The sequence below is a fragment of the Diadema setosum genome, chromosome 9 (genome assembly GCF_964275005.1).
Source record: "Diadema setosum chromosome 9, eeDiaSeto1, whole genome shotgun sequence".
NCBI classification, from domain to species: domain Eukaryota; kingdom Metazoa; phylum Echinodermata; class Echinoidea; order Diadematoida; family Diadematidae; genus Diadema; species Diadema setosum.
The window spans coordinates 16,098,579-16,124,374 of record NC_092693.1 but is presented as its reverse complement, the minus strand read 5'-3'; the positions used below and the strand labels follow the sequence as shown (position 1 = coordinate 16,124,374).

The following is a 25,796-nucleotide window of genomic DNA, read 5'->3' as shown; positions in this document are numbered from 1 at the left end:
AAAATGTAACGATTTCTGTTTATTTCTTACAGAAAATATGAAGTATTTGGCATACAAATAAACTACAAATGTGTACGTTGTAACATTTTGGATTTTCTGTCGAACCAAGTATAAAGGAACTTTTAGTAATTTGAATTTTATTCTGTAACCTAATTTCTTGTATTTGAGCAATAAACCTTTGGGTAACGTCACATTCCCAAAACAAATGTGCAATTGTTTCTGTGGACCTCGCGCAAAACGTACAGAGGTGTGTGTCAGATAGCTTTATTGCAAAAAGTAATTTGTTAACACCAATATTTCTATGTAAAATTTTATACTGAAAATAACTAAGTCTTTGATTCAAAGTAGATGTATAAGGAACATTATATATTTTAGTACAATCTGAATTTTGGTTTAAAATTTCTTCCCATTTCCTCTCTGATTTAGGTGGTTGAAATATCCTATCACATAATATTCTATGTATATATCGACATATCTTAATTCATGCATAACTCGCATATTTCCCTGCAGTATGATAAGAAGTGACGTGGAAGTATATAGGGCATGCTCAGTCTAAGGAAAGATGCATAAGTGATTAGTGACATAGAAACACATGCAAGTTATACTCTGTCTTAGAAGTGTAAAGATGCATTCCAATGTCATCTTCTGTTAATCATATCAGTCATATAATCATATAAGTATTTTAGCAATGATTTGCCGAATAAGATGTAATTGACACAATCTTTGTTTGTTTGTTTGTTTGTTTTTTTTTGGGGGGGGGGATGGGGGATGGGGCGTATCCAAATAATATCGAGAAAAATAGAAAAAAAAAGAACATACGGCACATAATGTAATTAAATATATAATTTGACCACATAAGTAATGTTGAGACTATCATTACCCAACGCAAGTCAACATGCATCTGCATTGCATAGTCCCTTTAAAGGGACTGTACATTACTGGTTGAGGTGGGGATTCATGTTCTGACCATTCCTAAGTGATATAATGAGAAACCTCTTATGAAATATGAAAGAGCATGTAATTTTAAGAAGGATTCAACGTTTATTTGATGAAAATTGGTTTTCAAATGGCTGAGATATCAAAAAAGTGATAACAATAAAAGGCGACAGGATCTCTTTGTTTTACCTTGTTTTTGGATATCTCAGCCATTTCAGAACCGATTTTCATCAAATAAACTTTTGATACCCCTTAGAATTGCATGCTCTTTGACATCTCATAGAGTAGTTTCTGAATATCTCGCAAAACGTTAAAAGCTAATTATAAATCCTCACCTCAACCAGAACTGCACACACCCTTTATGATGATTTAAGCGATGATGCGAGGGGTACACGTATACCCCAACCATTTCTTTTGGGTCTTTCTCTTGCATAGCACAATGATAATAAAGTGACGACTAGTTCTTAACACGAATAACTGTGAACGACGGTCTGTATAGAATTCGACCATGACAGCCTACTAAACCTACTTTCTCACGACTTTGTGAGTTTTCACTACCGATAGTTAAGATATCATTGTTCAATTTAGGATACCAGGTTAAAAAGAAAAAGGTGTGAAAGCCCATTTTTATCATCTGTGATATACATAAAGATATCACTCATATGAGTCAAGTGAGTTTATATTTTGTCTTTTCTTTTTCAGGGTATATCAGCGGATGGCAATTACTTCATCGAGGATACATTAAAGATTGTCATTAGGACCATAAAGACTTGGAACTCTACTACGCATGAGTATAGAATACATTCTTCGTAGAAGATGGATGTCGACTTCAAAGAAAGGACGTTCCATGCGTTCATGGTGCTGTCGGTGGTTTTATTTGGCTCTGGATCATGGATAGCCATCAATGCAATCTGGGTGGAGCTGCCCGTCCTTGTCGCCCTGGGTATCCCCGAGGGCTACACTCTAGCTTCCTACCTCGTCATCCTCATTCAACTCGCCAACGCTGGTCCGGTGGCCTTCACGCTCGCCAGCCGCTGCGTGTCTGCAAAGAAACTCGAGGTGCCCGTCATCTACGCTAGCCTGGTCGCTGGCGTCGTTTCTTGCCTGTTGCTCGTATTCTTCTGGGACGTCACGACTTTTTGGCGAGCGATTGGGGCTGATCGCAGCACGGCCTTGCTTATTCTGTCTTTCGTCTTGGCTCTTGTGAACTGCACGTCATCAGTCACCTTTATTCCCTTTATGGTTCGCCTCAAGAGCAACTACATGACTCTCTTTTTTGTCGGACAAGGATTAAGTGCTTTAGCCCCAAGTCTTGTCGCCCTCGGGCAAGGCGTCAGCAACCAAGACTGCATCGCCAACTCAACTTACACGGACGAAATCTCCGGGGAGAACTGTACGACTTGGATGCCAGTGACGAATCAACCAAACTTTTCCCCGGAAATCTTCTTTTGGTTTCTCTTTGCATCCATGGTTCTTTCGCTGGTGGCGTTCTGGTGCCTTCAGGAGCTGCCTGCGGCCAAGCAAGAGTACGCCACCCAGATACCAGAAACTGTCGACGACAAAGAGTCGGCCGAGTCCCTACGAAAGGGTGACGAGCACGTCGACAAACAGACCTCGACTTTTGATCTGGAGGAGGAAGACGTCGTCAAGCATGAGAAACATTCGACAGGCGAATACATCGTCCTCTTCGTCGTCCTAGCAGTTGCCAATGCCCTGAGTAACAGTGTTCTCCCTTCCATTCAGAGCTACTCCTGCGGTGCCTATGGCCTGTATACCTACCTGCTAGCCGCTACACTCGGGCACGTGGCCAATCCGGTCGGCTGCTTCGTTGTCATGTACTTCCCGATGAAGAGTCTAACCATGGTGACCCTAACGTGTCTTTTCGGGGTGCTGGCTGGGGCGTATTGTATGGCTACCGCCGCTCTTAGCCCTGTGCCGCCACTACAGGAAAACGTTTGGGGCAGTGTGCTGGTGGTATGTTCTGTATTCTATGATAAATTAATTTTATTGTGCTAAATCTTACTAGAGATTATCAAGAAGTCGATGAACTATAGGGTCCAGTGAAAAGGAGAAGTAGATGATATTTAGATTGATCAGGTACCCATAGAGTGGTGTATAACTCGTTCCTAAAGGTTGATTAAACTAAAAGAAAAAGAAACAAAAAAAAAAATACGTTGATCGAATGTATCGAAGGTGCATTTTAATATGCAAGGAGACTCGGAAGAGTGTTATTTCAATAATTAATGTGAAAGCGCTTTGACTGCTCTATACCCTTTCCAAAAGTACGTTTACTGATAACAATTTAGACATTGACTCCGAATTGGTCCATTCTGTTTTTGAAAACACTCGATCACCGTTTCAAAGCCCTGTGGATGTACATCTTTCCTTGGTTATATTCTTTTGAATGAATAAGAGGCCTAACTTGTCTTATCAGTTTAATCTGTTCAGGGTTTGCCCTTCCAACGTATTATAACAGTATGTTGAAACTAAAGTTGTTTGTTATGACGAATGTGGATCATTTTATCTCAAACCGTTCTATGGTGGGTTTGATTCTGATTTTGTCAGGTCACAGCGTGGATTATCGTCGGCGGTGTGTTCGCCCACGTCAAGGCCGCCATCGGCTGGATCCTGCGCAACGAGCCCGACAACCACCGCCTGCTGACGTGGTACGGCATCGTGACGCAGCTGGGCTCGCTGGTCGGGGCCTTCATCATGTTCCCACTCGTCAGCGTGTTCTTTCTCTTCGTGCCTTACTACAGCGATCCTTGTGAAGACTTCCCCGTTTGCAAGTAGCGGATCTCTTCTCAAGCTCTGGGCCCTGTTGCATAAAACCCTTACCGCTGGACTTACCGCTCCTTTCTAGCGGTAAGTCTTCAAATCAGCGGTAAATTTTATAATCCTTGATGCTGATTGGCTGTGATGCCTAATTTTGACGGTAGTTACCATTGAAATTCAATGGTAAGTTTTATGCAACGGGCCCCTGGTGTCATGTTCTTGACTGTCAGACAATGTGCTGACTTTCAATCTTTTCAGTCTTTTGTTCCGATTGACACTGGAATGCAAGGAGACTGTAACTATATTGTGTGTATGCTACAAAAAGGCGCAGCATTGTTGTATTGTTTTCAATTTGAATGCACCACCTGTATCAAAGGGTAGCATCTATTCACGTTGCCTTGTTTTTGTACAAGAACTCATTGTTTACAAATATTTCCAGCACAATCAATACCGTGTGTGACATTCCAGAAGATGGAATGTATGACCTTGCACTCAGGTAAGCCACTTCACCGTTATTACGACTGTTCTGTAGATCAGCAGGGTGTTGCCAGTTTGTATGGTGCTTTGGTGCAGAGCGACACCAACGTTAAAAGTACTAATACATCAAGGGTTTTTTTTTTCAACAGCCGGTATTAAAGCTCAGGACTTGGTTCATTTTGTTGACCTCAATTCCAACATCTTGGCAATTCAGGATTTTACTGCGCTTTCTGAATTTGGGGAAAATTTGATAGAGTTGGTTAAAGTGATAAAATCTGCTTACGTCAGAAAACCACAAAATGTGCCAATATAAGATAATAATATTAACTTAATCTGCTAGAATTTGTTGCCAATTTCCGTTCAAAGATCAGGTAAAGATTCAGCATTTGAGTCTTTTGACAATCCTGCAACTGAAATAAACAGATGTCATAGATATGACCAAATGTGGACTCAAATGAAATAGAAGAGTTTATGTCTGCCTTATGAATAGAAGTAATAGATGATAGATATAACAACAGCAACAACAGAAATGCGGTACATAATGTATCTTGTTTATAACGTTAACATTCAGTTACCCTGGTCCCCACAACTTTTGTCCCCGTTATAGGCGAACGGATCGGAATGGCCAGCGAGGAAGTCTTATTTGTACATACGTCAAAATAATTATTTCCTCTTTCTGCTGAAATTTGGTTGGCACAAGGTGGAACTATCGTTCAGCTCATAGACGAGACCGGACCGGGCCGGCCGTCAGAACCGCCAGCTTTAATCCTCGTCCGTAGAGACGGGAACTAACTGTTTAGGTATCGTAGGCCTACTGCGCGGTAAACTGTCACGGTCGATTAGTCCGTCACTCTGCTTGTTCTACTCTTCCAATTTGAGAGAGGATCCGATACGGACAGCATTCACATGTTTTACCCCAATAATTGCCAGATTTTTACCAAGATGCTTCCCACTTGCGTCTTCATTCTCATTGTACCAATTTCAATGGCTTTTGGAAATTACCCCTTAGAAGAAGTGTAAATCTGAAATCTCTATCTACCTGTGTTCACTCTCTGACTTTATTTCATTGGATTTGCCCTGACCCGCTTTATTTTGGTTTGCAACAAACATCAGATCAGTTCCCAGAATGGATTTAGACTTGGCACAAGAAGGCGGACCCCACCGATGAAAAATTATGCTATGTTTTGTTTATTATTTTTTTTCGTTCCGATTTTATTCAGAGAGGAATTCTGTCCTGGATGATGGGCTGTGGTGATTGTGTTAAACTGTTGTCGAGACACAATGAAAAGAATATGTTTGTTTGTTTTTTTTTAAACTCTTTAGCCACTGAACCATGTGTTGTATGGAATTTATAGTTCCCTTCAGTGAATATAGGATGGCATGGCAAGAAATATTTAGAAGCCAAAGGGTGAATTATGTACGGCTGCACCTACATGCATTTTGCATTGGTTATTAGCTCACCTGAGCCAAAGGCTCAAGTGAGCTATTGCCTTCGTCCGGCGTCCGTCGTGCGTCGTGCGTCGTGCGTCGTGCGTCGTCCGTCGTGCGTAAACTTTTTACATTTTCATCTTCTTCTTGAAAACCCCAGGACCGATTTTCATCAAACTTGGCAGGTAGCATCCCTAGGGGGTTAGGAACCCAATTTGTTAAAATGGGCACCATGCCCCACCCAGGGGCCACCAGGGGGGGGGGGGGGGCCCAAACCCCCCAAAATTAAGGAATCTGTAAAAATCTTCTTCTCTAGAACCAAAAGTGATAGAGCTAAGTTAATACTATGAGTTAGTACATTGATGACTGTAGGTTCAAGTTTGTTCATGGCAGAATCAGGGGTGCCCCCCTTGGGACCCAGGGGAGGGGGTGGGGAGGGGTCCTAATGGGCCTAAATTGTACATTTTCATCTTCTTCTTGAGAACCCCATAACCAATTTTCACCAAACTTGGCAGGTAGCATCCCTACGGGGTTAGGATCTCAATTTGTTAAAATGGGCACCATGCCCCACCCAGGGGCCCCAGGGGGCCCAAACCCCCCAAAGTGAAGGAATCTTTAAAAACCTTCTCTAGAATCAGAAGTTATAGAGCTAAGATAATACTTTGAGTGAGCACATTAATGACTGTAGTTTCAAGTTTGTTCATAGCAGATCCAGGGGTGCCCCTCTTGGGGGCAGGGGGGGGGGGTTGGGAAGGTCCCAATGGGGGCCTGAATTGTACATTTTCATCTTCTTCCTGAAAACCTCATGATGGATTTTCGTCAAACTTGGCAGGTAGCATCCCTAGGGGGTCAGGATCTCAATTTATCAAAATGGGCACCATGCCCCACCCAGAGGGCCCCAGGGGGCCCCAATCCCTCCAAATTAAGGAATCTTAAAAAACTTGGGCCCTTATTGTACATTTTCATCTTCTACTTGAGAATGCCTTGTCAAACTTTAGTAGAGCTGTGAATAATTTAGATTAGTGACTGCGTGAAAGGTGAACTTGCGATACTCAGGTGAGCACTAGAACCGCGGGTCTCTTGTATATGATTATATATTTTTGCATTCATATACTGGTGTGTGCGTTTTGTGTGGTAGTGTGCATGTCGGTGTGTTACTATTGCTAAGCGTGGTTCTTTTTGATCATTTGAATGGATGTGAATAAGTATTACATATACACTGTATTAAAAAAATCATAATAAGGGACTTTGACGAAATTATGGTGAAGATTATATATGTTGTCATTTTTTCTTAGCATCTCATTGAGTTGATAAATGTAGAGTCCCAGTACACACAGTTATCCATTGCTTGAATAATTCAGAATAATTACTGACTGTATAATATGTGTATTCTTATTTGATTTGATTTGATTTGATTTGATTTGATTTGATTTGATTGATATGTTCCTGCATTATCATTGTACATGCACATACATGGACATGTATAATTCATTCATTGTTGGTGCCATACATATACATTTAAACATAAGTTATTAACAAAGTAGTTTTTTTTTTTTCTTCCTTGCCTTTCCAATGTACCTTGACCGTACGCTGCTAAAAATGAAATGAAGTATTGCATTCGCACTATACTCATGGCGTTGCTGAGGCCCGCCCGTATCATACAACGACATTGCACATTTGTGTGTCACGAGTTGTAATCTATTTGACTGACGATGTTATTTCTATATTTCTAGAACGTCAACTTTACTGGTATAAATGCAGGTGGTGATTGATGCAGGGTATACGTCGAAAACAGTAACATGATGTCACGATCGTAACTGGTCGTCAATAGATGTTTCGTGAATTAGATTCCATAATTGGAAGTATGTAGAAACATTTTCACCGAGTTTGGGTTTGATGACCTATTTTCAAAAGTACATATATATATATTTCAATATTGATGCGATGTCTTTTTGTAAAACGCTGTCGTTTTGTAGGTGTTGTGAAATAAATGTGTCGTTGAGATACATAATTGTAAAGTCAGAAATTTGTCATATATGACTATAATGCGGAATTATGTTTACGTATGTACACTGCGACCTAAAATTGCACATGAGCTTCAATTTTTCTTGATGCATCTTGTAATTTCATAATAGTAGCTGCATAAGAAACAGGTAGTCTGCTGACTTTGTTAACATTTCTCACACACATACACACATACGGTGTGTGTAACCGACACTTAGCGACGTGGCGAAAACCGGCAGAGGCGAACGAATATTGCCTGCTGACCTTTAACCCTGCAAAATAACAATTGCTGACCTTTAACCCTGCAAAATATCAACTGCAATTGCCTCGCAACACTACCTCGTATAGGTAATAATAGAAATTACAGCCCTCTGTAATTCATGATATTTATCTAAAAAGGTCTTACATACCCTCTAGATCTGTCTTATCAGTGTCCATAGCCCCATTTCATAAAAGATGTTAGGATAGCAACTCTTGCTCGAATGTCAACTTCCAATAGCAGCAGGCAATCAGGAAGTTGGATTTTTGTCGTTACCATGACAACTGTCATTCCAGCAAGAGTTGCTATCGTATCAACTTTTTATGAAATGGGGCCCATATCTCTCCAACAGGGGGCTTTGACATTATCCACATCTGTAGTATCAAGGATGCACGCTTTTCTTCAGCGTGACAGGACGGACGGAGAAATAATTATTCTTTGAAGAGCCAAAACTGATGATGTACAACAAACTGACATGCAACGTAAAAAAAAAACAACATCATGGACAAAAAGATTGTCTTTGCACAGCAAAGTTCTAACTATTTAATTCATTAACAGCAATTAAGAAGAATGACAAAAGTATTGAAAGACACGGATGCATTTTAAAAAAGAGAGTCAAAGAGAGTCAATACGTTGTTTAAAGCTGCTGTACGGTAATTAAAATAGTACTGAAACTACATACATATCAAACTACAATAATGGAATGTGCCTCGAAGACGGATGATTCGTACCTTTACAGAATTCAAGTTACGTTGATTTCACTTCATCTATTACAGCTGCTTCATGAAAGACTTATTGTGATTAAACAATTTGATTTAAAAAATACATGTATATACACTATCCAATCCCCCTACAGATTCACCACAACTCCAGAGTTTGCTTGAATTTATGTACAGCTCACACCGATCTATATAACAATACATGTTCTGAAACTACAATAACCAGACGCAAGAGAAAAGATGAACCCATGACCACCTGCTAACCAAGAAATAGCAATAACTTCCTCATATTAATAAGCTTGCATGGTTAACGATGATTCGTTCCTATAGCAACAGGACATGTTGAATCCGTTGTCGTACAAACAACTCCATCCGCTGTGTTTACCTGTTTAGCATTTTGCATTGATTTACATGAATCCTACATTGAATTATCATTTGCTAGCTTCAGTAAGGTTCCAGGTTATTTAGTGATAATGCATAGAGAATAATTTGTACATTATCATATTGTTCAATATCAACATCTTAAAGCTTCAGTCATTTTGCATTAAGAGAAGTACATAATCATGGCACAAGACTATACAATTTTGTTCGCACGGAGAGCGAATGAGCAAGTGTGAGAACGTATGAGTCAGAATAAAACCTTCCTCCTTATTGAAAGAAGAGGAGAATCAACGATTAGAGAGTATTGTGAAGAAGAGCAACAATATGAAAATACAAAAGCTTGAATGAAACTAGACTTGCAGTTTGCTAACGACTGTTGCAAATAACAACTTAAATTGACTAGTTGGTATACTCTTTCATGACGCTTAATAAAACCACACAAACAAAAACGTGCGCTATAATATTTTGACAGGCACTATAGTCTTGACAGATGTTTCCATGACCGTTACTTGATATTGCTTGAGCACATTCCGATCTACCTCGTACGCACGTCTGTCAATCCTTGTCGAAAGCATGTTGAAATAGGTTTTTATTTTTGTGTGTGCTAACGTATATCTTTTCGAGGTCATTGTATTCAAGTGTATATCATGAGAAGTGCCATGCCATTAACGATGAAATGAAACATTCTCCTGATGAAATTTAAATCGATGACATTCATTATAAACGAACAAGAGGATTCCACATGTAACGATTTGGTCACGTGATCATGAAGGCTCTCCGGCGACGATCAAGGACGCCAATGAAACGATTTCTCAATAAAAACCAACTGCGTCTTTATCGTAATTGATCAGATTTGATTGAAGTTTCCACTGACTCTTCATTCATGCTACCATTTATTAAACATGGCCACATCAGTAAAGTATTGCCTTCGATGGTTGTTTATAAAAAAAAAGTGTTCTAATCCTTTAATATAGCTGGACTGGTGCATGTATCTTGGAAAATCTCATGTACCTATGTCTCTGGGTTGGCTCTTCTGGTTGCAAGCGATAAATTCAACACATTTATTTACTGATCGTACAGATTATGACATTGTAAAATGACTGTTATGCTTTGGATGGCGTGGTCAGTATTTCTCATTGATGACACTTTAATATATATGTTTACTCCCTACCATTGAACTTCCTATCAATTCAATATTGCACTCACTTGTCCTTGCCTATAACTAACGATTATTCCTCTGTCTTGTCAGAAAATTGCATTTTCTGCATTACTGACAAAAAAGGAACATCCTCACTCTCTCATCCCATTTCTTTCAATTTCAGAAGTCTCCATTGCTATCTTGATTTTATGTCTTCTCTTCCCTCACTGTAATTGAGAAGGAATGAAAACATCCCCCAAATAATTATTATGTAGGAACCAGCATGCTTTTACTCATGATAGTTTTGTTTTGCTTTGTTTTGTTTTTTTGTTTTTTTAATATCTGTGCAGCCAAAACTTTATAACTAATGCGTTATGATATACTGCAGAAACATTAAGTAAACAGAGTTAGAGAACTGATATGATTTTCTTTATTGTGAAGTTTATAGGGAATACCTTCAGTCACTTAAAGCAGTGCGTTGTCTCAGATTGTATGTGGTCCTTATCCTGCTTCTTTGAAGAATGCTGTTATTCATTTATATTAACAATAGGGTACAAAACAGAAAAATAAAGACACAATGAGAAAACCCTTGCAAAAGAATTTCTTCAGTGATCTCACAGTACCTCATCTGTCGTACCTACTCAAGGTATATCTGGCACTACATTGCTCCCAGCAGGGGTCCTGGAGAAATGTGAAAACAGTCACGTAGTGACTCATGGGTCATTGTGTATTTCATGTTTCGTGACTGCCATCATTATTTTCTTCGTTTACTACGTCAACGCACTCTGCAAACATCTTGCTGCCATGTCAATTTATAAGCATTCATGCACTTTAACATAATATACCTCAACCCAAACTTACAAGGATAAACAGAGTTACACAAACGCACTCGGGTATACTAGGTTCAGCCGCTTGATACAATGAGGATGACGAAAGACAGTTTCAGACCATCTATGCAGATCGGTTAATAAGAAGTCGGTATAGCAGACAATCAATCGGCAAACAAAACACAGTATAAGTCCTACGAAATATTTGTAGGCCTAGATAACAGAGAAAAACGCTGCAAGATCCCCTGTTAAGACCATTATCTTTACTCTTTGTTCCTTGTCTATTCTCGGTGATTTTTGGACGGTTTGGCTAAAAAGGAGTAGTGAAAGACGTACAGCCGAATGGAGATGAAGTCAGTTGTGAAAGAAACCCTCGTGCACGAAGACCTGGCCGTGTTCCGTCTCCTCTAGAGGGCGCTTCTCTGAAAAGTAAGCGAGCAATCTTAGCATGCCTGTACAGTGACGGGGCGATCGTTAACGGCCTGTTGACGATCGCCCCGTCACTGTACAGGCATGCTAACCTGGAAACATTAAACTGCACATTACTTGAATATGAGACCATTCTAAAGCAAATAATTTTCATACAACAATAGACATATAATTTACTCTTAAATGAATCCCACAAGGATTGGAACAATCATCCCCCAGCATTCCCACTGATTCCCACTGATCAGTTACTAGCCATCCCCTTTAAATAAATACACATGTCGCATATGATGTCGTATATGATGTCAGCTGTTTGCTCTTATGCATATCGTCAATAAATATTGTGAAAAGTTTTTTTAGTTGCATGGGAAAAGAAACAAGAATACCTCTGCTACACATGTGTTACACCCTTGTCATAAGCAACACCTTGGAACAGCAGCAACAACACCACCAACTACCAATTAGGCCTACATTATTACTGAAGTTTCGACTTCTGCTAACTGCACTGGACAACAACAACAACAACAACAACAACAACAACAACAACAAAATTGTAACTACGTACAACGAACGACAACTACTACTGCTGCTGTTGCTGCTGCTGCTGCTGCTACTACCCCTGGTCTACTTTTGTACTACTACTACTACTACTACTACTACTACTATTACTACTACCAGTGGCAGATCCAGAGGGGGCACAACCGGCGCACACCCCCTTTATTTTTAGGTAAAAACAAAAGAAATAAAAAGAAAAAAAATGAAATGAAACCCGGAAGTGGCATCAGAAATATTAGTTGCGTCCACACCCCCTTTTACCTTTACAGAATGCCCCTAACTACTACTACTATACTACTATTACTACTACTACTACTACTACAACTACTATTGCTACTACTGGCACGTCTGCTACTACAACTCGTACAACTGCTTCTTCTTTTATTGACACAACAGGATGTTTTCATCAATGTGACTATTTTATGTGCAAAATAAGTACGAGACAAGTCGCTATTATGCCACGGCGAAAGCAGAAAAAGCTTGGCCAAAAATTGGCCAAGAGGGAGAAAGAGGGGGGAGGGAGAGAGAAATGTAAAACGCCGTACCAAAGCAGCGCAGCGAACAAAATCCACAAACACATCACGTGACTCAGGTTCCTCTACTGCTATAGGGTGATGCTCGTTATTCCGAAGCATCGTTAATCGGAGACTAACGAATTCCGAATATCTAGTTGTTCGTTATTCTTAAGATTGTGGCGTCATTATGAAGGTTCGTTATTCCGAATGTTAGTTAATCCGAAAATGGAAAAAAAAATTAAACTAAAACAAAACAAAACAAAGGTGTATAGTAATGACCCTTCGGAATTACGAACCTAATTTTGCTTTTGGCATAACGAACCTTATTCAAATTCATGAAATTCTTCCGTCGAGATGTTTTCATTGCAACTGATTGACAAATTGCCCTACATCGACGTAAATAAGCACTTATTTAAGTCGATGTGGGGCAATTTGTCAATCAGTTGCAATAACGAACCTTATTTCACTTTCGGATTTCATTATCGGGTCAACGAACATTCAGAATAACGAATCTTCGTTCATTTTGAACCTTAGGATAACAAACCTTTTTTTCCCCATTTTGGACTAATGAACCTTCGGAATAATAACCTCATTTCATTCGGATTAACGAACCTTTGGAATAACGAACCAATTAATTTTCGGATTAAGGCACCTTCCGAAGTGCGAATTGTATAAAAGTATGCTGCGATATCATAACTTGCTGCTGTGGACGCTCAAAAAGTAGGAACAAGCGGGGAATTCCGTATTGCCTTACCTGTCTCATTCTTCAAATGAGAAATGATGTGATAAAGAAAAAAGGATTTTCATTATTGACGGCAATGAAATCACAATTGTCATTCTACAATAATATGGTGTGCTGTGCGGTATAAATCAAAACGTCATCATATTTATAGAGCTATACTAGTTACCAAGGCTTGGGCCTGTTCAGCGTTCTTGATAAAGTTTAGGGCGTTTGCTGGGTGTAGCCCATCACTCGATATTGATATATAATTATTTCAGGTTTTGAAATCAACGAAGTCTTGCAAAATTGGTATAATATAGCCGTCATAATGATAATAATCTTGACCCGTCATTTCCTTTTGCTATATCTCTATATCTATACCTCATTGACCCATGTACAGAAAGTACCGGTGATTGTCTGGCTAACCTTATCCTACGACGCACTCGCACAGCACATGCATAAATACATACACAGGCTCACACACACACACACACACACACACACACACACACACACACAGACAGACACACAGACACACATTACAAACATGCAAAAACAACAATTTTATGCTCCTTTTGTATGGACTTACTTTCGATGTGTTCGTCTTCAGGTCGAATTTTGTTATCCACACTCCCTCTCTGCCACCACCACCGCTTGTGTACGGCTTTCAGCCCCCTGAATGAAATGTCAAAACGTAGCCATGGTAACAGTGAAGTGAAGATAGAGCTGTTGTATCATATATATATATATATATATATATATATATATATATATATATATACATATTTATACATATATATATATACACAATATATATACATATATATACATACATATTATATTATACATATGTTATACATATTATATACATATGAAGAGTTTGTTTGCAAAAACCGATAAGTCCATATTTGCCAAATGGAGATATTTGCGATTAAAGGTCAAGAAAAATAAAGAGAATAATAAGAATTTTTTTGCTTCTTTTGAACATAACTTAAAAAATATACCTTTATATATAGTGACCAATATATCATTTGAAAGGTATTATTTTGTACTTTATGACAGAGATTGTACTTCAAAATCTTCAAAAATGGACTTATCGGTTTTTGCAAACAAACCCTTCATATATACATATATATATATATCCCTCCATTTATATGTTTGGTTTTATTGTTCCATATTCTACATTTTATGAATGAATCATAAACATATCAAGAATTGAACGTGCAAATTGTCAAATACACACAAAGAAGATGGGCATGAGATATCTATTCCTAAGGGCGTATGGATTCCCTTGCATATTTACGTGCTTGCAGGCACGACAAAACAAAGGCATTATACATTCAAACGTAATCATTTTACCAATCATATGGCATACTGCTATTTCAACGAAGATAATGTCAATCACCACGACCTTGTAGCCTTATTAAGACGTATATGGCAGACGATCATCACACTTCACTTCATACAAATCTTCCCTGTTCAGAGGTGTAATACAACACTTGATATCCCCGCGGGGGTTATATTCCCAAGGAGATTATATTTTGGCATTGTCTCAAGGGAAAACACAACTCCAAAGGGACTGTCAAGTGTTATATCACAACGATATAGACAAGGCACTATTTGTTATATCATATACATTGTATTATTATACATGCATAAATACACATCATTTCATTGTAATCGAGTCGCCAGAGTCCAATGTTGGAATCATAATATTACCCGACGTGACGTCACTGCAGACAATAAAAAAATAAAAAATGTATCCTCGCTTCATTAGTCGAGTGATTGCATCATGAACAACCCCAGAACAATATTATTTCATATAGACCATAATATAAGTCACTATGTTAACCATTGTTGCGTGTTTTCTTCTGATTGGTAAATATCTTTCTTCCCAACGCGGCATTACTGAAACAGTTCAACCTAGGATGACCTTGGTCCTCACGTTATTGCTCCTGCGACAATTGCTCCGGTCTTACTTCATCAAAAGGACTTAGGGTTAGGGTAAGGGTTGTAATAGGGTTTTAAGTTTAGTTCGATGCGAGGATTAGGATTAGGTTGAGGGTTATGTTTGTGGGTAAAATTTATGTTTGGCCTAACATGCAGATATTTTATTGGAGCAATAAAGTCGTGATGGTGTGACGTGATCAACTTTAGCAAGAGATAAATAAAACCTATTCCAGGAAATCTATGATCATAAGCACAGGAGGTATACCAAATCGCAATAATGTCAAATCACTCACAGCGTAACGATGGCTACAATCAGGATAACCAGCGGTACGGCAACAAGCACAGAGACACCGACAATCCACCCCGTGCTCATCCCGGCCGGTGCTACCTCTCGCTCGGGCTCGACCTTTCCCAGGGTGACTTCTGCCACTGTGGCGTTGATGGCGTCCTCGATCAGGTGCAAGTTGTCCATGATGATTTCGTACAGGACTGATTGGGAGAGGAACTCGCCGTCACCTGGGTGTGACGTCACGAAATGATGTTTGAATATATTGACGTGGTTATATCAGTGAGTGTGAAAATGTAGCAAGATTTGCAAATTGACAATTTAGCCAAAAGTTGTCAATATTTATTCCTGTTGGTACTTAATACACATATCGTGACAGCAGCAAGAAAAAAAAAAAAGAAAATAGCAAACAATATATATATATATTGGTCAGTAAGAAAATTAGGTATGAATTAAAAATGAATCATACAAACCGAGAATATTGGCATTTACAGTTGGCGCACATTATTTCAATTGACATAAATTCGCCAAAAGATATAAATGACATTGAACGCTGAAAATTTTAAATAACTTGACATTAAAATTGGTGTCGTCGACAACAGCACCCTACCGGTGCCCGTTGTCGGATTAACGCTCAGGTCATCGATGCCGCGACGTCGCCGACGTCGCTGGCCAGAGATCGAACCCCCTTCCGCACACAGCTGGTTGTCGGGCAGCGGTTTGACATAGGCTGCCACCACGAAGCTGCCACCCTGCTCCGATGGCTGAGGGTAACCGCTCACTATGGAGACATCCGAAGAGGTCACGTAGTCCAGTGTTAGTGGACTGGGATCAGATGAGGTGTGGTAATGGGCAGACGATTTCGAGGGAAAAGGAAAGAAATGAACAGTGCTTCCGAGCAAAGAAATTTTACCATGTTGATTAAAGGTGTTGAGTAGAAATATCTTGACCCGAAGAATCAATAATGAAATCATTTTGTTTTTGTCAAGTACCTTTTCCCTCACTTTGAAAGGCATCGTCACTGTTGAGATAGGGCTTAAGGTTTCCAATTTTTTCGTGTGATGATTTTTTTTTTTTCGTGTGATGATTTTTTCGTGTGATGATTCACCTCTGATGAAATATAATGAAAGTGCAAACAATTCTACGAGGAATTCAGAGTTTATCGATGAAAATCGGTTTTGAAATGGCTGAGACATCCAAAAACATCGAGAGAGCTTGATAAAAGGTGGGACCCACCTTTAATTACACTTTTTCTTACTTTTATTTTTGATATCTCATCCATTTCAAAACAGATTTTCTTTTTTTTACACATAAAAGCTTTGAAAAACTTTGAATTCCTCTTAGATTTGTATAAGCTCTTTAATATTTCATATAAACTGATTCTAATAATCTCGCAAAAAGTAAAATCTGAATCCCCTACACTCAACCAAAACTACACTGTCCCTTTAATGTTACATCATGGATGGCTTCACAATACATAGGGAAAGCATTACCATTATTATAATATACTGGGTGGAGCTGAATCAGTCAGACCCATCTACACCGGAATATTTCTCCCAAATTAAAGATCGATATTATAATGCTTGAGATAACAGCAAGCGGGTGAAATAAACTGCAAGGCCAGCCATGCAGAAACAATCGTGCCAAGTTAGATGATTATTGGTGTCATGTGAAGTCAAGAACGACAGGAATTGATGAACCAGATCATACCGTTCCGATAATGTTTCCCCTTATCGACTAACCGATAACGTGGAAAATAATGACAGCGCAACGATAATATTTCGTCACAGAAAGTACGTTACTTGCGCCATTGTTGATGCAGGAACGAAAACATTACCACAGGTTGCCTGGTCACACAAGTCAGTATTACTCACATTACATGTATAGTGAATATTCACTGAAGTAATGATCACCAGTCTTTGGAATGATGCTGTTAAAGCGACAGGAAATTGACAAACATAATAGGGGGCCTACTTCGTAGATAGCGGTAGAAAATGAGATAAACAGATATAGATAAATTAATGTATGAAGACGTGTTAATCTATAGATAAATAAAGAATAAAGGTATATAGAATGGGTGATTAACAGATATATATATATATATATATGGACAAATGATAACAATACATTTACTGATATAGTATATAGATAGATGTAGATAGATAGATACTTAGATAGATAGATAGATAGATAGATAGATAGATAGATAAATAAATAAATAGATAGATAGACAGATAGAGAAGTATACAAATAGATATATGCATAACGATAGATAGATGATAAATAGGCAGGAAAATACAGATATAAGAGAGAGGGAGAGGGATAGAGAGCGAGAGATGGGGGAGAAAGAAAAAAAAAAGAGATGCTTGATATCTTTCGTACTTGGTTTTTGTTCCTGATGAAGGGCAGCAGACAGTGAAGTGGGTGTTGCAGTAGTCCGTCGTCATCTGCGCGATGATGCCGATTAGGAGCGGTTGGATTCTCTGCCACTGTCGGAAATTATATTGCAAGAGCAGCAATCTCAGATTAATTTTGTCGAATGGTGATTATAACAGTCATGTGCACTCGCTACCCTTCTGAGCGCATGCGCTCCAAATTTTCAATGGTGATGGACACCAGTGTTTGCTCACAAAGGTCAATGATCTTTATCAATGTCAAAGATCTGAATAGACTCTGGGCATGAGGTCAGAGATCTGTGAATGGAGACGAACGAATCGACGTTTGGGTGTCGAGATATTCTTCACTCAGACATGAGCGTTTACAGGTAATTGACATATATTATTTCAAATTCGCATTGAATTTGGAAAGGATAATGAAATCCAAGAAATGAAAACAGTAATAATATATTGAGAAATAATGAACTTTGGAGAATTTGTCAGGGGCAGTGGCCTGTAACTGAAGCGCATATCCTTTCTCATCCTGTAAGGAAGAGTTATATGATAATTATTATCTTTAGAATTTATGGGGACAGGTCACGGGTTTTTTTTTTTTCTCTGATTCGCGTTGTAAGTTATCTTTGAGCAAAAATGACTATTGCATACATTACATATTGCATGACTTGGTTACATATTATTCCCTGCAAAGGTTTCTTTTTTGTTTGTTTTTGAGTGAATGTACTTGTAAAGTCTCTTAGCATGATCAATGCGACGACTTTGTCGACAACTGATCTGTTCTTCTCCATTTTCAGGGAGTAGTGCCAAAATTAAAAAGTGATGTAGAGTATACTTAATACATGTATTATCGTGGCATCTTTAAACACCACAGCGGCAAATAAAGCCCAACGAATTATCAAAACTTACCTGAAGTAGGGATCCACTAATGGAGAGAACCACCGAGTGTTGAATTTCTGCTTTCGGGACTGAAAAAAAAAAAGTATAAATAAATAAACCAAGCAAAGAAGTTGCAATAAGTCGACCATCAATTCAATCTGATTTCAGCTTCGGAGGGTTCATCCGAAGCTATACACAGACATTCAAAATGTGCATAATGTTTCAAATGTTTCTAGCGTCCGTTGATTGTGACGAAACAATTTGGTGTCAATAATTAATTTCTAAAAGCTCTACATAGAGATTACAGCACCATATTACTGTGTGATTACTCTGAAACGTAAAAGATATATCTTATCCCAAGTGAATTGCTTAGATCAGCGTATCAAACTATATATTCATCGTTCGTGTCATTACGTGTTTCCTATGCCCCGTACGAATTTGTCAAAATTGCTTGGTCAGTTTTTAAATGAGATGTGGCTATGTACAAACAGTGAAATATTTTTGTCGGAGTCAGCCATCCATAAATATGAACAGCAATCAGCAAATCATGTCTTACCCGCACAGGTGTCACCCTGGTAGTCTGTTGTACAATCACATGAACATGACGTCTGGTCGTACGTGCCGCCATTCTCGCACGCTGTCATCGAGCACTGCTGGACCGTCGTCGATTCCGTGGTCTCTACGTCGGCGGTCGTCTTGGGCTTACTGGTCGAGATGGTGGTCATCATCGAAATCGTTGTCTGTTGTGCAACTGAAGGAGACACGTACATTGCAGTAGCTTTTAAACAGAAGAAGCATGTCAAAGAACTACAGCAAGTTGATTGGAGGGGAGAGCCGATATCACTGACGAGTTTCCTCGCACATGTCACGCAAGTAAACATTTATTTTACACTATGTTGACAACCCTCCCTTAATTCGTACCCCTACGCGGCATCTGAACAATTCATTTACAGAAAGACTTACAGCATGTACAGGAAAGGTAATACTTTATGTAGACTGTGTATTTTCAGTAAATCGAGTTTTTCTGATTATTTGCGATTAAGATGCCGCTGGCTTCGTCATTCCTGATCCATGATGTCCAGGTAGTAATATATGTAGGCCTTCACATAACTGTATGTGATATAGGTGTGAATGAATAAGCGAGCATCTCCTGGTCATTAAAGATCTCCAACATCCACCTAACAGCTATAATCAAATATAGATACAGTTTTATATCACATCTAATCCATTGATGTTTCTGGTCGGGATATCAGCGTATTTGATTTGGATCATTCCAGAGTCATTTTTCTGTCAAGCAACATCATTATCAATTCTGCCATTACCATTATCATTATCATCATTACTAATATGATTTTAGTTGTAATCATCATTGATATTAATGTTATTCCTGTTTTACTTATTGTCGCCTTTTTCATTCTCACTATCACTATCAACGCCGTTATTTTCTTCGTAAATAAAATGTGTCACAAATGTTGGGCAATTCTTTAAAATAATTTAAATAATTTTGGTTGTTATTTGTGTGATGGAAACTTGAATGGGAGGAAATGCAAGTAGATCTTAATTCAAAACTAAAATGTTTGCTTTACATTACCGTGTATTTCTCAAAGCCTTTCACGCCATTACACCTTGAACTATCTGTAAAAATCGGCTGATGGGTTTCGTGCCATTTATTACACTTTTTTTTGGTACGTATAACATAATATGATATCATAAGTGTAGGAGTAGAAACAGCAATTACAAGATATAATCTTCTATAAGACTCTAAACTATCGCCACCTAAGCCCATCGCATAGTGATAAATGATTTCAGTCTCTGGTGTAAATCTGACTGCATCCCATTTGATAACGACAATACGAAAACAATTTTGGTGGTATGTTTTTAAGCTGCTAGTTAAGAAATATCTCGTTCCGTGCTGGCAACCTATCATTTCTTTTTTGGAACCGACTCTCTACCCGATGAGGTCGATGCAGCAGGTGTTAGGTTCTCCTGAGTGCCCGAAGCCGTGGTCGAGCTTGTTGTCATCGACGGTTCCGTCGTCGGTGGTGAAGAAGAAGCTGACAACGTAGTGGCCTCATCTATACGAGTTGAAAATTGGAAACAAGGAAATGTGCAATTTCATAGAATAAAAATGAACCTCAAGTCAATATCAAAAGTCATTGATATTTCTCGGCCGGAAATTGACATTTGACGAGCTTTTGGCACGTTGTTTCTTTTTGTTAACGTCAGCTGGCAAGGCTATATCCCCCGTTGGCAGTATACCATAGGGTTAATCGAAATTCTTTTATCTCTTAAGAAATAACTCCAATAAGTATATATAGTCAAATCATCTTTGTTATCATCACGTAAGTCTTCTGGACTAATATTGATTTAATTGTCATCATCTGCATTTGTATCATTAGCAGCATTAAATACGCCATCTCTTTATGATCTCATTAGCTGGAATTTGCGCTCCCCAACTATACGTGAGGGGTTTCTCAGGAATATAGTTTGGACCGTCATGTTATGTGAGGGATGTATTCGCGTGAATGTAAATATAAATACATTGTACATGTACTAGTATACGCCAATCACGGATGCCCAATATCACTAGCTTGCATAAAGTGCCATGTACGTTTAATAACTATACCCCATTGTGTGTATAACTTGGCAGCTATAATGATATAACAGATACATCAATCCTGTATTTCCTTTGATCAGACATAAAGAATGTATCTCTATCCAAAACTGCCATTTCTTTGCAAACTAGCATAAGAATTTTGCCATCTTTATGGCGTTCATTACCATGATCTACAAGCCACCCTTCCATCAATACAATATCGTTAGAGTATAAAAGTAATAATATTACATATTTTAATATGTGGGAAACACACACTATCAAAGAATGACGTCACAAACCCTCTCATAATCATTATGCACAACAGATAATAACTGGAAAGTTCCTGGTACGTTACTAAAATCTGACTTCCTCTCAAATCCACTGATACATTCTGCACAACGCATAAGCTTTCGTATTCAGAGCAGCTTGTGTCGTTGACTTAAAAGTCATATTCCTTAACAGTATGTGAATCATTCAGATCAAAATCATCCACTATATCCTTAACCATTAGGAAACATTTATACACAGAGCAACATGGTGCCATGCAATTGCTCGTTAATATAGTGCCAATACTCGTACTTAGTTTCAGTGAATATAGATTTGTAAATGGAAACCCCGCTGATTGCAAATAAGGGTTAGCGCATGCTGCTTTAACATATCCATTTTATCTTGTTACCGATATATTTTTAGCAAACACACATCATGCATGTAAACACCTCTATATTCCTAGCACCAGAAGGGGAGCATATAGGTGGGCAGAAGATGAACCAGGGATAATCATAAAGTTTTTTCTTTTTTTTCAGACAATCGATGAAGGTACGTAAAAGCACGAACACGATCTATCGAAACATCAAACAAAATTTTTGCTACACACCTTATTCTCGTTCATCATGGAAGGCTGTGCATTTTTTATCATTTCGCATGAAAAAAGAAAATACCACTACGACCTTCCATTAGACATCTTTCAACTTTAAGTCCTCATTTTGAAAAGAAGTAGCACTCCGAATCATGATTATTTCAGCAAGCACTTACAAGCATGATTCCATGTCCCGGCTTCGAATACTGTTTTTGTTTTGTTTTTGCTTTTGTTTTTATTTAAAGGCAATGTTGTCCTCCATCCGGCGAAGGTGTACGTGACATTCGATAATTCTGTCACGATGTTTCATTTTTGCTCTGTCTTTCTGACATGTACTTTTTCAAGAAACCAACGACTTGTGTTTATGACACCAACTATTTAACATGAGAGAGCTACTACCTTTCAGAGTTCCTTTTCCCCCCAATTCGACATGCAAGTATACAAACTCATCAAAAACCCAGATCATTGAGGCGGGAATTCATGAGGGATTTCATTCCTTTTAAGACCGGAAGATGCAGAATATTCTCCATGTCACCTAAAAATCGCAAGCTTTTCTTTTCCGCTTTTTTCTTCTTTTTTTTTGGGGGGGGGGTGGAAGTGATCGAGGGAGAGGAATGGGTTAAACGTGACATTGCTCCAAAGCCCCTCATAAATGTGTTTGATTCTCTGAAATTATCAAGTTGTTTTTAACAGAAAAGTTCAGTTATAAATCAATTTCTCTTCCAATACGACTGAAGTTGAAAAGACTCGATACGGCCAGAAGCAGCATTAAAAAGCTTCGAGGCAATTACTGCTATCTCTCAAATTCGTTTAGTCACATATCGCTTGAATATTTCTTAGAACCGATGCGTTACGCAGATATTGTGAACAGGCAGAGATTAGGTTTGTTCGATTTGATAATAAGCATATCAATCTCCTGATCATTGCCGGGAGGCATTCTAACAAAGGCACAATATAGACATGTTTCTCCCGTATTGTCCATAACACTTCTATTATACAGGGGGCGTGGGAGCAATGTTCGTTGGCAAAGGGTAATGTGCCTGAGGCGTTTGTTAGCCCGTTATACCAGTGAAGGAGGGGTGGGCGTCAGGAGAGGATTTCATGCACCTCATAGCATGCATCCCCTTTGTGTATGTGTGATTCAGACATTAATTGTCGCACTCCAACACATAAAAATCACATGCAAGGTTGCACGCATGTTTATCTAGTACCTACCCTTTTGTGAGCCTCGAATAGGTTAACCAGGGAGCGTATGATTTTGTTGGTTCATGAGATATTGCACGTGGTCCATGCAGGACAAAAGCTGCAGACATGTCGCTTGTCATACGCATGCATGCTTGTCAATAAAATTGTTGCAACAATTAAGTGCACGTACTCACAAACCGTTGGCATTTTGACTCACCCGTTAAAAAAAAAGGACATAACATTTCCCACAGACACATTGCCACTCATGATTTTCCTGCATTTCATCGAAAAACATCGTCCAGAAATGAGGCGCTGGCTAATTTCAACATTTCCACACTTTTTATGGTTATGTAGTGACATGATATGGCCAATTAATTGATACGTAATTCCAACTGATGCATCACAAACAGCCCATTTTCGTTCTTGCAGAAGTGCAGCCAAAAATGAATAGAACATTTCAGAATGCGGTTGACTGCAAACAAGAATAAAGCAGATTTATTTCACAAACGCTTGGCTTGCGCAGTACGTCGCAGTACAGCTACAGACGAGTAAATGGTAAACTTTGCCACAGCCATAGCAACATCACAACCATTATCATGCAAACGAAGTTGAACACATCCATTCCAATCGAAGATGCACACTGATGTAGAAACGACCTCATTATTGATATTGTTACATCATTGCTTGCAAGTGTAGTGTAATGCAACCAAATTTCGTGATACTTAATGTGATAACTTCTGTTCGCAGGACGAAAAATCCTAGATGATCATGTTTCGGTATGATAGAATGAGCTAGATTCATGCTATTGAATTCGGCTTCTTAAAAAATGCACCTGTGACTAGTCATCGCTGAAGTATAGGCCCAATATACACGTAGCTATACTGAAAAATCCCACAGACTTTTGACTCTATCGGTGGGTGTCCATGGTAATATTGCAGGTCATATTTATCACCACGACCCCACATATAACACTCAACATGATTATGATATATATAAGTATGTTCTCGTCCATCTTCTTTATTCAATGATTAAGTGAACGGCACTGTGAGTATGAGTAGTAATAATAATTATGACATTGTATGATGTGATGTCCCGGTGCTTCATGGGAAACTCGACTTATTTATCGCCGACGGTTTGCAACTTTTAACCATTGACACTTTGGTTGTTGTTGGGTGTTTTTTTTTTGTCACCCACGAAATGAAAGCTATTAAGTTTTGTTATTCATACATCTTCGTGACAGTCGCAAATAGGAATATTTCAATATCTGAATATCTCGACAAGAACAAAAATATGTATTCATTGTCAATTTTTAGCAAGTTGTTGGCATTTGATATATAACACCGTTTAAGTTGACATAATATGATGTATACAACGTCAGCATAAGTTGTTAAGTATATCGCTCTCAGCCAATTGCTACTTTATGAAAGTAAAACAACTACGAAAACGCTATGGAAATCCTTAGAGGCATGTAAAGAGTTCGAATTTCAGCAATATTACAATGACACTCTAAACAGATTGGTATACGTTAATTGGTATACAGACCCGTTTCAAGAAATCTCCCAAAATAGCCAAGATTGAAACTAGATTCTTCTTCTGTCAGATTATGATGAACTGCAGGTGATCACTGTAATCATGTGACCATTGGTATCAGGTGGTGAGACTCTGACATTCTTTTTTTTTTCCTCGGTAATATTATTTGCTCTTCTTTTGGGCTCACAGGTGAACCGTTTTGAAGCCTATCGTAAAAACTGTTCCACGAGGAGCGACAGTCACTGATCTTTTGACTTTTGAGTTTTGTTTTTGTAGTTTTGTAGAAGGGAAATTGGTTATCCGCCATAATTAGTTAGATTAACTATTTTGATCACAAATATTAAAATGAAAACAAGAGGACATAAGAGGACCGGCATATCAACCTTAAAAACAAGAAAATCCACGTCATGACTCAAGCACTGTGTCTCATCCGTCATAGCACAGAAAACCCAAACTGAATAATGATAATTTTATATACGGCTTTCATGCCTCTGATCTCACCTTTTTTTTTATCAAGTTGGTTAAAAAAAAAAAACAACCTTTGACATTTACACGTTTGACATTTATGAAAGCTGACATGATTATTATAGTCACTAGTATTTTAGACGTCAACATTCTTACCTCTGATTCTTGCTTTTCATTCTGACAGAAAAACAAAATATGATGTGCGACTTTGCTACTTAATGGATGAAAATGCACGTCAAGAGGCAACTAAAATTCCTGGTTTTTAGGTATCGCTCGAGACATGTGCCAACTTTGAACTGCATGGTATATAAAGGATTCCCAACGTGTTCAAAGTAGTGGATGTCGCTCTTGTGATTGAGTATGACAATCAATCCAGTGGTAAATCCTTTTGTGAGTGGATTGCACACTTTACAAGACCAACAAGCATGAAACTCGGAAAACATATTGGTATGTAGTTGGAGAAATGCCTGAATACATAATAATGATTTATGCTGTATG

At 38.6% G+C, this 25,796-nt stretch overlaps 1 protein-coding gene across 1 annotated transcript; it reads left to right on the top strand.

Moving 5' to 3' along the window:
* Positions 1–1,752: 1,752 nt before the first annotated feature.
* LOC140233409 (solute carrier family 52, riboflavin transporter, member 3-A-like) lies at positions 1,753–3,729 on the top strand. The gene is made up of 2 exons (XM_072313515.1): positions 1,753–2,910; positions 3,502–3,729. The coding sequence occupies exons 1-2, from the start codon at positions 1,753–1,755 to the stop codon at positions 3,727–3,729; spliced, it is 1,386 nt and encodes a 461-aa protein (XP_072169616.1).
* Positions 3,730–25,796: the final 22,067 nt, after the last annotated feature.

Coding starts and splice junctions, on each gene's coding strand:
- LOC140233409 (XM_072313515.1), top strand. CDS start 1,753: ATGGATGTCGACTTCAAAGAAAGGACGTTCCATGCGTTCATGGTGCTG. Junction 2,911..3,501: donor TTTGGGGCAGTGTGCTGGTG/GTATGTTCTGTA, acceptor TGATTTTGTCAG/GTCACAGCGTGGATTATCGT.